The sequence below is a fragment of the Neovison vison genome, chromosome 5, assembly GCF_020171115.1.
Source record: "Neovison vison isolate M4711 chromosome 5, ASM_NN_V1, whole genome shotgun sequence".
Taxonomy (NCBI): domain Eukaryota; kingdom Metazoa; phylum Chordata; class Mammalia; order Carnivora; family Mustelidae; genus Neogale; species Neogale vison.
Genome location: NC_058095.1, coordinates 152,092,780 through 152,105,703, shown reverse-complemented (window position 1 = coordinate 152,105,703; position 12,924 = coordinate 152,092,780). Strand labels below are relative to the sequence as shown.

Below are 12,924 nucleotides of genomic sequence, written 5' to 3'. Positions count from 1 at the left end.
ATGTGTCACGTGGGTTTCAGGAAAATTATTTGATTTGTTGGAGCTTAAAGGAGTTGCTTGATTTCAGAAAGCCTAGTTGGCTGCTTGTGGTTGGTGCTTCCCAAGCTTAATTTTCATGCGTTTGAGTGTGTTGACTCTGGCTTAGGGTTTGGTTGGCTCGTGACCACAGAAACCGCCCCCTCCCACCAAGGCATCAGAGTCACCCCAGTCAGATGGTCGCCTGTGTTAACGACTTTAGCAGGTGGAGTATTGAATTCTCAGTTGGGAGCTTTCTGAGTTTGTGGGTAGCTGTCAAGACGACCTCCCATGTGTCCGGTCTCAGTGTGGCATGTGATACGGTGGCCATGGCCAGCAGAGAGTCGATGGGGGACTCTGGCCATGCACAGGTGACCACATAGTGTCAAGCTTTGTTCTTCCCTGGAATTCCCTCCCTGGCTTGACCTTGTTCTTTTAAATACATGACACTTGCCTCCATTTCTATGTCGTCTAAAAAAACTGTTCTGGTGTTTCCACCAATATCTGTATCTGTACTTTTTACTTCTTGAAATGCCTGTGGTAGTTCGTGACCCCCATCCCTAACGCGAGGTTCCAGGGCACCTACCACGGGGTTTGACAGAGAACAGAATGCTCGGTTCTGTGCCCCGTCGAGTCGCACCCCATGTGTCAGCCAGAATTCCAGGCCTAAGGGTAATTCTGTTATGAAAATGGTAATTTAAGACCAATTAACTTTTTTTGATTAGCGTTAGGTGAGTTTTATCAAAGGCACGTGAACTCCTATAAAATTCTCTTATTTTTATTTTAGGGCAAGATGGTACAGAAGGGGACTTACACGGAGTTTCTGAAATCTGGGGTGGATTTCGGCTCCCTTTTAAAGACGGAGAACGAGGAGGCTGACCAGAGTCCTGCTCCAGGATCTCCCGTCCTGAGGACTCGGAGCTTCTCTGAGTCTTCCGTTTGGTCCCAGCAGTCGTCCAGACCCTCGCTCAAAGACGGCGTGCAGGAGGTCCAGACGGTGAGTTCTCTCGCCGCGGCCCTGGTCCTGTCGGCTCTCGGCGTCGTCACGTGTCTTCATTCTCCGCGCATGACCCCTTCCTTGGTCCCAAAGTGGATCCTACAGTTCCAAGGCCTTATTCCACGGACTTGGTAGAATTAAAATGCGATGAAGGGAGCAGGCCTGATCAGGGCTCTCCTTTGGGTGTTGGATGGAGAATGTCGGGGGGCTTCAAGTTCCAGAACCACATCTCAGCCATCTCTGAGGCCACAGAGGGCTACAGACACACCTAAGGACATCCTTGGCTTCTGTGAACCTATAGGACATTCTTTGTTCTCTGCACAGCCACACGGAAATGCCCTGCTTCTCCCTTAAAAATATGCTTAGGTGGTCCTCAGTATCCAAGCCTGCACAGTCCAGTTGTAGGAGCCTGGATGATCCTGGTAAGGAGGCAGACGAGTCCTGGGGACGACTCACTCTCTGAAATTTAGGAACCAAAGACCACGCTCTCTCCCCAGTATCCTGATGCCCGTTCCTCTTGCTGTTTGAACTGTTTTCTGTATTTGGCTCATAGTTTGAGCTCCTGTGATCTTTTGCGTTTCCTGAGGGACGCCAGTAGTCTGTGGTGATAGGTTAGCTCCACAGCATCTTGTGTATTAGTGTGGAATAAGCTTCTGCGTTTATACGTGAATCGGGTACTTCGTGCCTGTGCTGGAAGTCCTAACGTTCCCCTTTCAGCGAAGTGAATGACCTCATCCAAACAGCATTTCCTCTTTGCCCATAGATCCCTACAAGTGGGGTGGGTGGGTCCCACCATGACTGCACAGATAGTTTGGCGAGATCCTTGTACACCCTTCTCCTGAGGACGTGCCCTGTGTGGCGCCCCTCCCTGCGTGGAAGACGGGCCGCTCTGCTCCCGGCTTTGCCAACGGGGCGCACTGTGGAGCTTCTGAAGTTTGGGGGTACATTATACAAAATTTTTTCTGTTACTGCCTTTTATCCCCCCCTTTCCCTTCTCAGAACGAGAACATACCAGCTGCTGTGTCCGAGGAGAGTCGTTCAGAGGGAAAAGTCGGTTTTAAGGCCTACAAGAATTACCTAGCGGCCGGCGCTCACTGGCTGCTCATTGTGTTCCTCATTCTGTTAAACGTTGCAGCTCAGGTAAACGCGGGCATTTACTTTGTTTGTGGCCTCAGCCTGGTCCCACTTACGCTCTCTATCTTTACTCTCATTACTGTATTTTGCAGTCCACTTGGATTTGCCCTGAAACGGGGTATCTTGGGGGACAGAGTAGTTGACTTCCTGGTGATAGTAGACATGGCAGAAAGCTTCTAGGGGTTTTTTAAAAAAAAGAATGTCTTCTAAAGATTTTAAAATGTAACGTCCACTCACTTGCCGTGGTGTTACTTGGGGTGTTGGGCTTGACGTAGACCAGAGCTGGAAGAACCGTGTCCGTTTTCCAGGGCCTTTTGACGGTCCCTTTGGGTGAGGGAGAGTGTTGCGGTGCTAAGTGGCGTGATCTTTTTGCCTCCCTGTTCTAGGTCACCTACGTTCTTCAGGACTGGTGGCTCTCCTACTGGTGAGTTGCTTCCAGTCTCCTGCTCGGGGCCACAGTCAGGCAGCCTCCTTCCCACAGAGTCGGGCGGAAGTGGGCTCATTGAGCCTCCCTTAGATTCCCCAAAGAGAAAGAAAACTAAAGTTCTTGCTGGTGGAGTATGGCCCTCCCATAGTCTCTCTCCCCATGAAGGATCCTCAGACAGTTTTGAGAACTGAAAGTTTTTTTTTTTTTTTTTTTAAAGCTTTTATGCATTTATTTGACAGAGAGATACACAGCGAGAGAGGGAACACAAGCGGGGGGAGTGGGAGAGGGAGAAGCAGGCTTCCCGCAGACCAGGGAGCCCGATGTGGGGCTCGATCCCAGGACCCTGGGATCATGACCTGAGCCGAAGGCAGAGGCTTAATGACTGAGCCACCCAGGCGCCCCTGAAAGTTAAATTTTTATAAGGTAGATGTACCCGGGGCAAGGCACGCTTTTCTAGCATAAATCATGTCCTCCAAATTCAGGCTAACTTTTTTGGTTTCTTTTTGTACTTATCTGAATTCCATCTCTAGTTGAATATTTTTTTTCCCCCCTGTTTCCCACAGGGCAAATGAACAAAGTGCCCTGAATGTCACGGTAAATGGAACAGAAAATGTCACTGAGAAGGTCGATCTTGCCTGGTACTTAGGAATTTATTCAGGTAAAGTTTAATCATTCGGTTTATTATCCGGGAGTCTGAGGTGCTTACAATGAGCCTGTGTGAGTAACTAGGGCTTCCAGGAGTAATTCAGTAATGTCTTAACAGATTAAGAGTCTGAGTCGCATTTACTCTGTGAATTAATTAGAATAATTATTTTTAAAATCTACTAGAAGAAAGAGGTTGAATGAAGACTCTTAATTTGCTCTGTACTGGATTTTGGAAGTTAAACCAGGATTGAGCATTCAGAAAATCAGCCACTGGAAATTTGTGGCTATTGTCTATTCTAATGGGTTGCTTTAGCTAAATCTTATATCATTATTTGGATGGGCAAGGGGATTAGAAACGGATCCCCACCCTGTGGTTCGGATTGTTCCAATTCTGTCTGAATAAACCCCTGGCTTTTATTGAACTTGGATGAAATCCTCTGGCAGCAAGGTTCCCCCACATAAAAGCATTATTCCCTCGCAGGTATGCAAAGCTCCCAACCCCACACTGCTCTTCTCTTGGGCTTCACTAATTACTTAAGAGAGAAGCTAAGCAGGGAAAAATCCTGTGTCTGGGAATTAGGATTCCTTCTCTTTCTTACCTTGAGATCACAATGTTATCGCGTCCCCAACTGTGTGATTAATTTAACATTTGGCTTGCCAGACTAATATTAACACAGCACTCTGTTTTCACAAGAGTGCTTAGAATATAGGTGGCATCACATACTTTTTAATGAAAAGCCTCATCTAAAATTTTAAATATTCTCACCGGAAACGCTCGTACAAGCTTTCTGCAAAGATAGAGCGAGTGATCTTTGTGAAAACCTACTCACTGAGATTTGGTATTTATTTCGTTGAGCACTCGCTAAGAAACCCTGAGCACATGAGCCGTTTACCTTCCACGTTGGTGGGGCATGAGGGGCCCGGAGGGAGGAAGGAACGGTTTACTGCACATTCAAGTGGGATGGGCGCTGGGGGGTGGGGTGTGCCCAGGAAAACGGGGAAAACATCTGTGGACAGAGTTGAGGCATTTGAGCAGCTCTGAGGGTGTAAACAGCAGTGAAGTGTCCGCTGGAGGGGAAAAGTGCACTTGATGGGGTATTTTTCTCAAAAATTACCCCCGTCTGTTTAGTGTTGGGAGTTCAGGAGATAGATACTCATTTGTGTCTGTAATAAAATCCATAATTTAAATGATTTTGTTCATTTAAAGATGCCTCTTGTTTTTGTATAAAACACTTGGGGGGAGAGATTATTACTCACTGAGACGATTTCACACGAACCCAGAATTTGTATTTTCTTGCGGTTCAGTTGAGAGATTTTCTACTTGTCACTTAATATGGTATTTTCATATTCTTTAGAAGCCACCTGGGTATTTGCTACAAAGAGAGGGGACATCATTTGCTGAAATTCACATGCCGGCGTCCGAACATACCGCAGTTTTAGATTATGAGACGTGTAAATAGTAAAACTCGAAATGTGGAGAAGGGCAGATCGACTAGTTTTTATAATTCTCTCTCTTTCTTCTGAGTTTTTAATAGAACTTGTAATTGAATTAGGAAAGCCTAGCACGAAATTGTGGTTTACACCTGATTTTTTTTTCTTACATATAGTTACACTTTAATGAGAGAGTAAGAAATTATGTTCTTTACAAACGTATCTTACAAATGCATTGAACTCTTACAGAATCCATGGTGTTTTATGGAATAAAATACTCAATATCTTTCTAAACTGCCGATCGTGCTTTGGCATCGCTGAAGAAAGGAGATGTTCTCTGAGCAATGTTTCTTTCTTTCAGGTTTAACGGTGGCTACCGTCCTTTTTGGCATAGCGAGATCTCTTTTGGTATTCTACGTCCTCGTTCATTCTTCGCAAACTCTGCACAACAAAATGTTCGAGTCCATTCTGAGAGCTCCGGTGTTGTTCTTTGATAGAAACCCAATAGGTAAGTCAGACACCCAAGTTCCTCAGTCAGTCTGCCTTGTTGACACATTTAGTGTCTGGCCACATTTCAGCATCTGGAAACGGAGGAGAGGCTTGGAAGAAATGGCTTTGTGTGTTGATTCCTTTTCTACAAAAAGCTCCACTGACAGTTTGCTTCCTGCCGGACAAAATCTGACTCTGGGGGGTCTAGAAGCTTCTGTCCCAGTGTTTGTGAAAAACAAATGAGCGTTCACTTTGCACATAGATCGGCAGCAGTGAGGTCCTTGACATGAGCGCACCTGGAAGTGCCTTAATGGTTGACCCTCCAGCCCGAGGCCCTTGACTTGTCTTGCTTCTGAAGGCAGCCCCCTGACCTGGCTTCCTGTGAAGAGTCAGTCCCTCCACACGTGTTCCCTCTGTTCAGGCCCAGCGCGGCTTTGTTTCTTCAGGGGACAGTTGACAGGGCTTGTCCAGGCAGGGAGGTGGGCTGGCTGTTCAGTAGCTGTGTGACCCGGCCGAAGCGTGTCGATGCTGCTGGGCGGGCGAATCTCAAAGCAGAATGTTGCAGTGATCAGTGTGGACTGTGGAGCCAGCTGCGTGGGTTCAGACTTGGGGCCAGCCACTAACTGTAAGAGCTGGTTGTGGTTCTGTTAGTCCTCACGGGCTAGTTACTTAATCTCTCTGTGCCTCGGCGTTCTTACCTGTGAAATGGGGATGCTGTGTACTTCCACTCCCTTAGCAAGATACCGTGGGACTAAGGGACACCTGGGTGGCTCAGTCGATTAAGCACCTGCCTTCGGCTCAGGTCTTGATCCTGGGGTCCTGGGATCAAGTCCCACGTCGGGCTCCCTGCTCGGTGGGGAGCCTGCTTCTCCCTCTGCCTGCCGCTCCCCCCGCTTGCATGTGTGCACTCTCTATCTTACAAATAAATAAAATCTTAAAGAAAAAAAGATATTGTGGGAATAAAGCAGATCAGTACATTCACACACCTCGGAGAGTCAGTGCGTACGGTATCTTAGCTACAGTGACGAAGTGGTGGGTTGCAATTTCTGAGCTGAGCTTCGTGCTTCACGAGGCTGTCATGAGAGTTAAATAAGACTGTTCCAGGAAAGCGTTCTCTGCGGTTCATTCTGCATGTTTGTTTAGTCCGGGCCCCTCGCAGAGCACAGACACCATGACCCGCAGAGGCCCCCACGAGAGAGCAGTCTTGGTGCGGCTGCCGTCAGACGGGGACTCACGAATTGGACACCAGGAGGCCGCTCCACTTTGCCAGTTACTTTGAGAGCTACAGTCATAAAGTTCGGAGCGTTAAGTGGGGCTGCATCTCCGTTATCACAGCCTCTGAATTCTCGTGGCCACGGTTAACCGGGCTCTTCCCGTTCAAGACCTGCGGGCTTTTCCTCATGCTGATTTATATATTATTCAAGGATTTGGGACTGAGTTTCAATCTTCAGGGTAGCTCATCTTAGAGTGGCACATCGCTCTTAACCTTGCCTCTCCTCGCCCCCCACCCCCAATATCTGTTAGCCGGTCCTCATTCCTTCGAGAAAACAGAAGCCCAAGGAAAGACTCCAAAGATAGGCCTTGTGGGCCCGGAACGTTAAGGGGCCCTGAATTATTTATTCTTTTTGGTGGTAGAGTAAAAAAAAAATTTTTTTAAATCAAAAATATCTTAAGTGGTAGACTTTACCATTGGGTTAAAATTTTTGTAGTTTTTAATCTAAGGGGAAGAACAAGCCAAAGGCTTGAATTATGGTTCGTAGTAGACATCGTTGATGGTATGTGCTTTAATGGTTATATAATATTAAAAAACAATTCCCCTCTAGAGTTGAGGGGTGGTGGGGCTCAATTGTTAAGTTCCTTTAAGTCTCCACGTGAAAGGGATACAAGTGCTCGTGTGATGTCATGGGCCCCCCACCCCCCACCCCCACCCCCCAGTTACAGTGTCCTCTGAGCAGCATGGAGAGATCGGGAAGCACCTCGTTCTCTTCTCAGTACTTTGTCATTCAGAGCACCCTCTCAGGAAGAAGTCAGTCCATCTCATGGTCTTGAGAGTGTCCTGGAGTTTGGAAAAGAGAAGATATAGGAAGGACTTTCCCCCGGGGGTAGTTTTCAGCCAGCGAGCCTGGGGGTGGTGACGGGCTGCCGGCACCATAGCCTCGCCTGGATTTGCTGGTGTCCTGCTGGAGTTGCCTTCCAGGGTCACTTTCAGTTCCACCTGTTCTGGAATATTCTCAGTGACCCTGATCCGGATTGTGGAAATGTCTTTTTCCCTTTGTTCACGGGTGCTCCCACCCGAGATGTGCTGTCTCCCTTCTCATTGTCCCTCCCATCGTGTTCATCCGTGGGAGATCCTTCAAACTCACCACTTCCGAGCTCTAATTTTTTTTTATATGATTTTTTTTTAAAGATTTTTTAATTTATTTGACAGACAGAGATCACAGGTAGGCAGAGAGGCAGGCAGAGATGGAGGCAGAGAGGGAGGGGGAGGAAGGTGCCCCACTGAGCAGAGAGCCCAATGCGGGGCTCGATCCCAGGACCCTGGGATCATGACCTGAGCCGAAGTCAGAGGCTTCACCCACTGAGCCACCCAGGCGTCTGTCCCTTCAGAGCTCTAATTTTTGACAAGTTTCCATCTCTCCACTTCCACGACCAGTTTCTCTCCATTTTGAACCTATATGTGCTCGCTTGAAGTTTATATACCTTATTTGCTTCTATAATGCACTATCTTATTACCCACTGATTTTTCATAAACCAATCGATCTTAAGCTGTTTGGGTAAAATTTGAGTCAGCTAGTGTATCTTCTCAGAAGGCCAAAAGCCAGTTTTCTTCTTTTTCTCTTCCTTTTTTTTTTTTTTAAACAACCGTTTCCTCCTCTGTGGATTTTGGTAATGTTGATGTGTTTGTGTATGAAAGAGCTGTGCGTTCTCAGCTGTCCCAGCATTTCTAGCACTTTCTGCTTGCACCTGGAGTTGAGGTGTGGCTTTGTGGATGGGATCTGTGTCCCCGTGCTGTGGGCTGCACCTGTCTCTTCCCTGATCAACATCTGTCTTCCGCCATCTCCATTCTGTCAGATCTAAGACACAGGTAATACAAATCCCAGGTCAAAAGGAGGATCATTCAGACATTAAGAGAGAATTCCTGTATGCAGTGTAAACCATGTTTTCCTTGGACGGCCTGAGTTGGTTTTATTTTTTATGCCTGGCACAAGAGGGCAGCATGATCTACAGTATTTCAGGGATATAATATGGGCACCTGATTGCAAAAACCTGTTTTATTTTATATTTTATTTTATCTTATTTGATTTTTATCTTTTTAAATTTAAAGCTTAGAAATTCCATTTCTTCTAGGTTGAGTCTGTATTTTGTACTGTTGATACAGAATTTTAAAGCCATTGCTGTGGGTCTTTATGTTTGAGACATAATGATGGATGAATTACAGTGTTGTCCCAGAATATCCGACATTTCCAACAGGGTCGCTTGGATTTCTTAACTGACACCTTCTTGCCTCGTAACTGGAATAGGCGGCTGCTGACATCTTGACTGGATATATTTTAATTCCTAAGGGTAAGACTATGGTCGCTTGTAGGACATGAGTTTAGGGAGAACTAGGACCAGCTCCTTCAGTTTCCTTCCGTGCCAGCAGAGTCTGTAGAGATGTCCTATTCTTGCTCAGTCTCTAGAGTTTCACCCTTCATTTTGGAGACGAGATGGAGAGTTGTCCTCTTTCCTCGTGCCTGGAAACGGCGACGATACTTGGCTGAGTGCATCAACTGTAATGGATTCCAGATAAATATTTGTTTGTTTGCATCCCGTTTGTTAATTTGGCTTTAAGGAAGGGAGCCGCCGTAATGTTGGTGTTTGTTTATTCTCTCGGGGAAGTGCAAAGTTAACACTAGGCTGTGGCCAGCGCGTTCGTGTCACAGGACCGATTTTTTTACAGCGGCGTGTGAGTTCTCTTATTTAGGTCTCCAGCCGGAGAAGAGCGCCCACATATATCCCCTTCCTTTACAGATTAAGTTAGGGCTAACGTAGTATAAAAGGAAAAAAAAAAATAGAGTAATTTCTTCTTCTCTCACTTTCATTCTCCTGGTGGAAGGTGCTTGTGCCCAGGAAATGTATGGAACGTGACTTGTGAGACACCTATTTGTGTCTCCTCTTAATCCAAAGTCTAGAATTACCCAAAGGATTAAGATTTCTAATTTGGGTCGGAAATGAGCCTCTGGAGATGCCTTCACAAATCTGAGCCATCCTCAATTTGGGGGTATGCATGGGTAGGAGTTGAGCGTTGGGGGGAGGTGAGTGGTGGAGGGTTGAACCATTGTTCTGTTTCTTGAACCTGGAAAGGGACACTTTAGCATCCACTACAAGCTGCCACTAAATAACTCGAGGAGAAGTGAAAAGTGACCCGAGAGCCGCGTGGCGAGGTTCTTGTCCTATCAGAAGAACTGTCTGGCCGGAGTCTTTATAAAATCACTTGTCAACATGGTGCTGCCTTGCTCGAAAAAGAGTCATCAGCGGAGAAGCAAGATAATTGTAGGGATACCTCTCTGTTTATTCCGTTCAAATGGCCACTGGAGTTCGTGCTAAATGCATATTTTTAACAAGTATAATATTTCAGCACTGTCAAAATTACCTTGACGATAATAGGCCTGTTAAATTATAGCTCTATAAGTTAGGAGGGAAGATGGCTGTGCTTAGCACACATTAATCTATGCCTGTTCACACAAGTGATTCTGCTGAGCAGGTAGCATGTTAGAACAAGAAATACTGGTCCTAAAACCTCTGATTTATGGTAGGTGTTGTTTTGACACAGCATTGAGACGATTTACAAGGCAAGGCTTCGTGTTAAAATATTTCACCGGTGTCATCATTCGTCACCAACATAAATATTCAGTAGTGATGCCGGAAAATTGGTAATGTGCCCATTCATGCCAGATCACTGGCTGCGTTTCCTTTCAAGTGAGATCTGTTGTGGATATGGCTAAAAGAAACTATGGTTTTTCTTCCTTGAGAGCAGATGAGCTGGAAGAAATTGAGAGTAAGAATAACATCTATCCTGACAGCTTTCTTGTACTCATCTTGCCTAGGTTGCTTTTAATTCTGGCTTAAGTCCTACAGGCTTGCCCCCGCCCCCCCCTTCCTTGCTTGGTGCACATTGTAAAGAACATATTTATATGTACATTAGTTAAAGAGGCTTTTCGTGTTCAAAGGAAGAAGTTAGTCATCATCTGAAAGCCTTTGTTGCAAAACAGAAACACACATTTCCCTTTTCTTTTTTTCCTTGTTAATAATAACAAATGCAAGTGACTCTAAAGGGAATGACACAAAAGATTGCATCAATCATAATGATTCTCAATAGCCGTATAAATATTGTTTTTTCAGGTTTGAATGAAACAGCTAATAGTTTTGAAGTAGGTGTGGTAATTAAGTCCTGTCGGCTTGTCACATATTAAAAATAATGTTTTTTCACATAACAATAGTTATATGTACTTAAACTCTTTATCAGGGTGATATTAAGTCATATTTTATGGGAGTTGCTTGTTTACTGCTAATAGTACCATAAAAGCCTTTGTTAGGGGTTTAAATAGTTACATAGTTACATATATTTGATTACTATTGTTATTTTGTCAGTAATCTCTATAAAGATGATTATTATAGCTCTTGTTCAGAGTTGGTAAATATTGCACCATTTTGATATATATTTTTAATCTATTAGAATGTAGTCTTTAGTCCCGTTTTTTTTTTTTTCCCCTCCACAATCATTGTACATGGAAATACTGACAGCTTGGCAACAGAGAAAGCACTGTTTGTGGTTGCCCAATAAAATGGCAGAAAGATAAGATTTGGGAAACCTGTGCCTTGTTCACAGTGGGAATCCCGTAATATCTCAGGAATTTGTTAAGTATGTTATTTTACTTGTGTTCTTTTATTTCCCAGGAGAGTCCCCATTAAGTGACATATATATCATAATATAGAAGTTCTTCACTTCACTCTAATATTTGTAGCTATGATGGTAAGACTCCCCCAACTCCCCTGTTTTCATTAGTTTTGTATTTGTGTTGCCTCGGTGTTCAGCCAATTTGGAGCTTGGCAGATTTTGGTACTCAGGACCTCACTAGTGTATTCCAGTTTCTCGTGTTAGTGTGCTTAGTGCTCTGGCATTACCCTCTGGGGTGTGTGATTTAAAGTAATTCAAATACTATTATTTAACCACCTCCCCCAAAATCATAGGCCGATGATTACTTCAACGTTGTAGTTCTTTGTGACAGAAAACACATCAAAGTATCTTTATGACATAGTTTATCACTTTTGTGCAACCATTCAAGAGAATTTGGAGTAGTATTTCTGGGCTGGTTTCAACCCAAATAAATATTGATAAATATATATAAAAGCACCGTGCTCTGACATGTGGTGAGAGTGGATGGAAATTTGCGGGATCGAAGTTCTATATGTTTTGGTCTACGGTCAGTTGTCCCTGTCCACAGTTTGACTTTGTAGCTCTACTGAACTTTGATTTTCATTTTATAACGGAAATCTTCATCTTCTCATCATTTGCTCCCTGGCCCCTTTCCTTTATTTTTTAATTTTTATTTGTTTATTTTTTAAAGATTTTATTTATTTATTTGACAGAGATCACAAGTAGGCAGAGAGGCAGGCGGGGGCTGGGGAGCAGGCTTGATCCCGGGACCCCGGGATCATGACCAGAGCCGAAGGTGGAGGCTTTAACCCACTGAGCCCCCTTCCTTTAAACATTATCATTTATTTTGATGTGAAGAAAATGGAAAAAAAGAAAAGAAAAAAACCCAGATGTTTACAGCAACGAACCTGTGACATTATATTTCACATAAAGTTTTAAAATTTGGTTGTTTTAAATCACATCTTTATAGTACTTGTCCCAATTATGGTTAAATTGTAATTTAAGTAATTACATGTTGACTGCCTGTCTCTTCTCTTAGCCTTGGGGCCACAGTCCTCATAGAGCCCGTCTATTATGTTATTGCAAAAGCCTCTGAACCCAGGATTGGACACTTTGTAGCCGATTAGTATTTGTTGGCTGGATGGAAGAAGGCGGGATAGAAGGGATGGTTTCAGGAGTGAATTTGCATCTCCCTGTGCCACGCCCTTTGAGAACAATGCAACTATAGAGTGTCGAAATAGAATTAGAGCCTTTTTGTCTTTACATTCGGTGTTGACATTAAATTGAACACTTCCCTATTTATTTTCTGAAGTAGAATTTGTAATAGATTATTTATGGTGGACCATGTTTCTGGTATGTGATGGCACGAAGTGAAGACCTATACATGGTTCGTTGTGTGGTTCATGGAAGGCACCGTACAAAGGTTCCAGCTTCTACTGTTATCTACCAGTCCAGGAAATGAAATTGCCAAACGCCTAATGTATTTCCTGGGGGTTTGGCTGTGCACTGAAGACAGATGTAGGCGCTTCAATATTTGGTACCTGATAGTTTTACTTCATGCATCTTAAAACCTCAATAGACATTTTGAACTATGAATAGGGAGTTGAGATGCAGATTTTGATGTGGGGAAGACCCCATTCTGTTGAAACGTAGCTTTGGGGTAGCTGTGCCCGTCACTTTCTGCCTCAGGTTTCACAGGTGAAAAGAGGGAAGAGTTTTTCACTCCTCAAGCATTTCTTAGTCCTCTCCTGGTTGTAAGTTGTGGTCCCAAGCATTGGAACAAAAAGTTTCTATTTTTAAAGGCATTTGCAAACTTAAATATTTGCAGACAATGGATTATTTCTAAAACAACCAACTCCCTGCCACCCT

At 44.4% G+C, this 12,924-nt stretch overlaps 1 protein-coding gene across 3 annotated transcripts in view; it reads left to right on the top strand.

Annotated features, from left to right (window-relative positions):
- The window catches only part of ABCC4 (ATP binding cassette subfamily C member 4), a 243,967-nt gene that overhangs the window by 107,338 nt on the left and 123,705 nt on the right, over window positions 1–12,924 (top strand). For all 3 annotated transcript variants that reach the window (XM_044249963.1, XM_044249962.1, XM_044249964.1), the window contains exons 15-19: window positions 803–1,012; window positions 2,012–2,152; window positions 2,533–2,570; window positions 3,137–3,231; window positions 5,011–5,157. In XM_044249963.1, coding sequence (XP_044105898.1) covers window positions 803–1,012; window positions 2,012–2,152; window positions 2,533–2,570; window positions 3,137–3,231; window positions 5,011–5,157 — 631 coding nt within the window. The remainder of the gene's footprint in view (window positions 1–802; window positions 1,013–2,011; window positions 2,153–2,532; window positions 2,571–3,136; window positions 3,232–5,010; window positions 5,158–12,924) is intronic.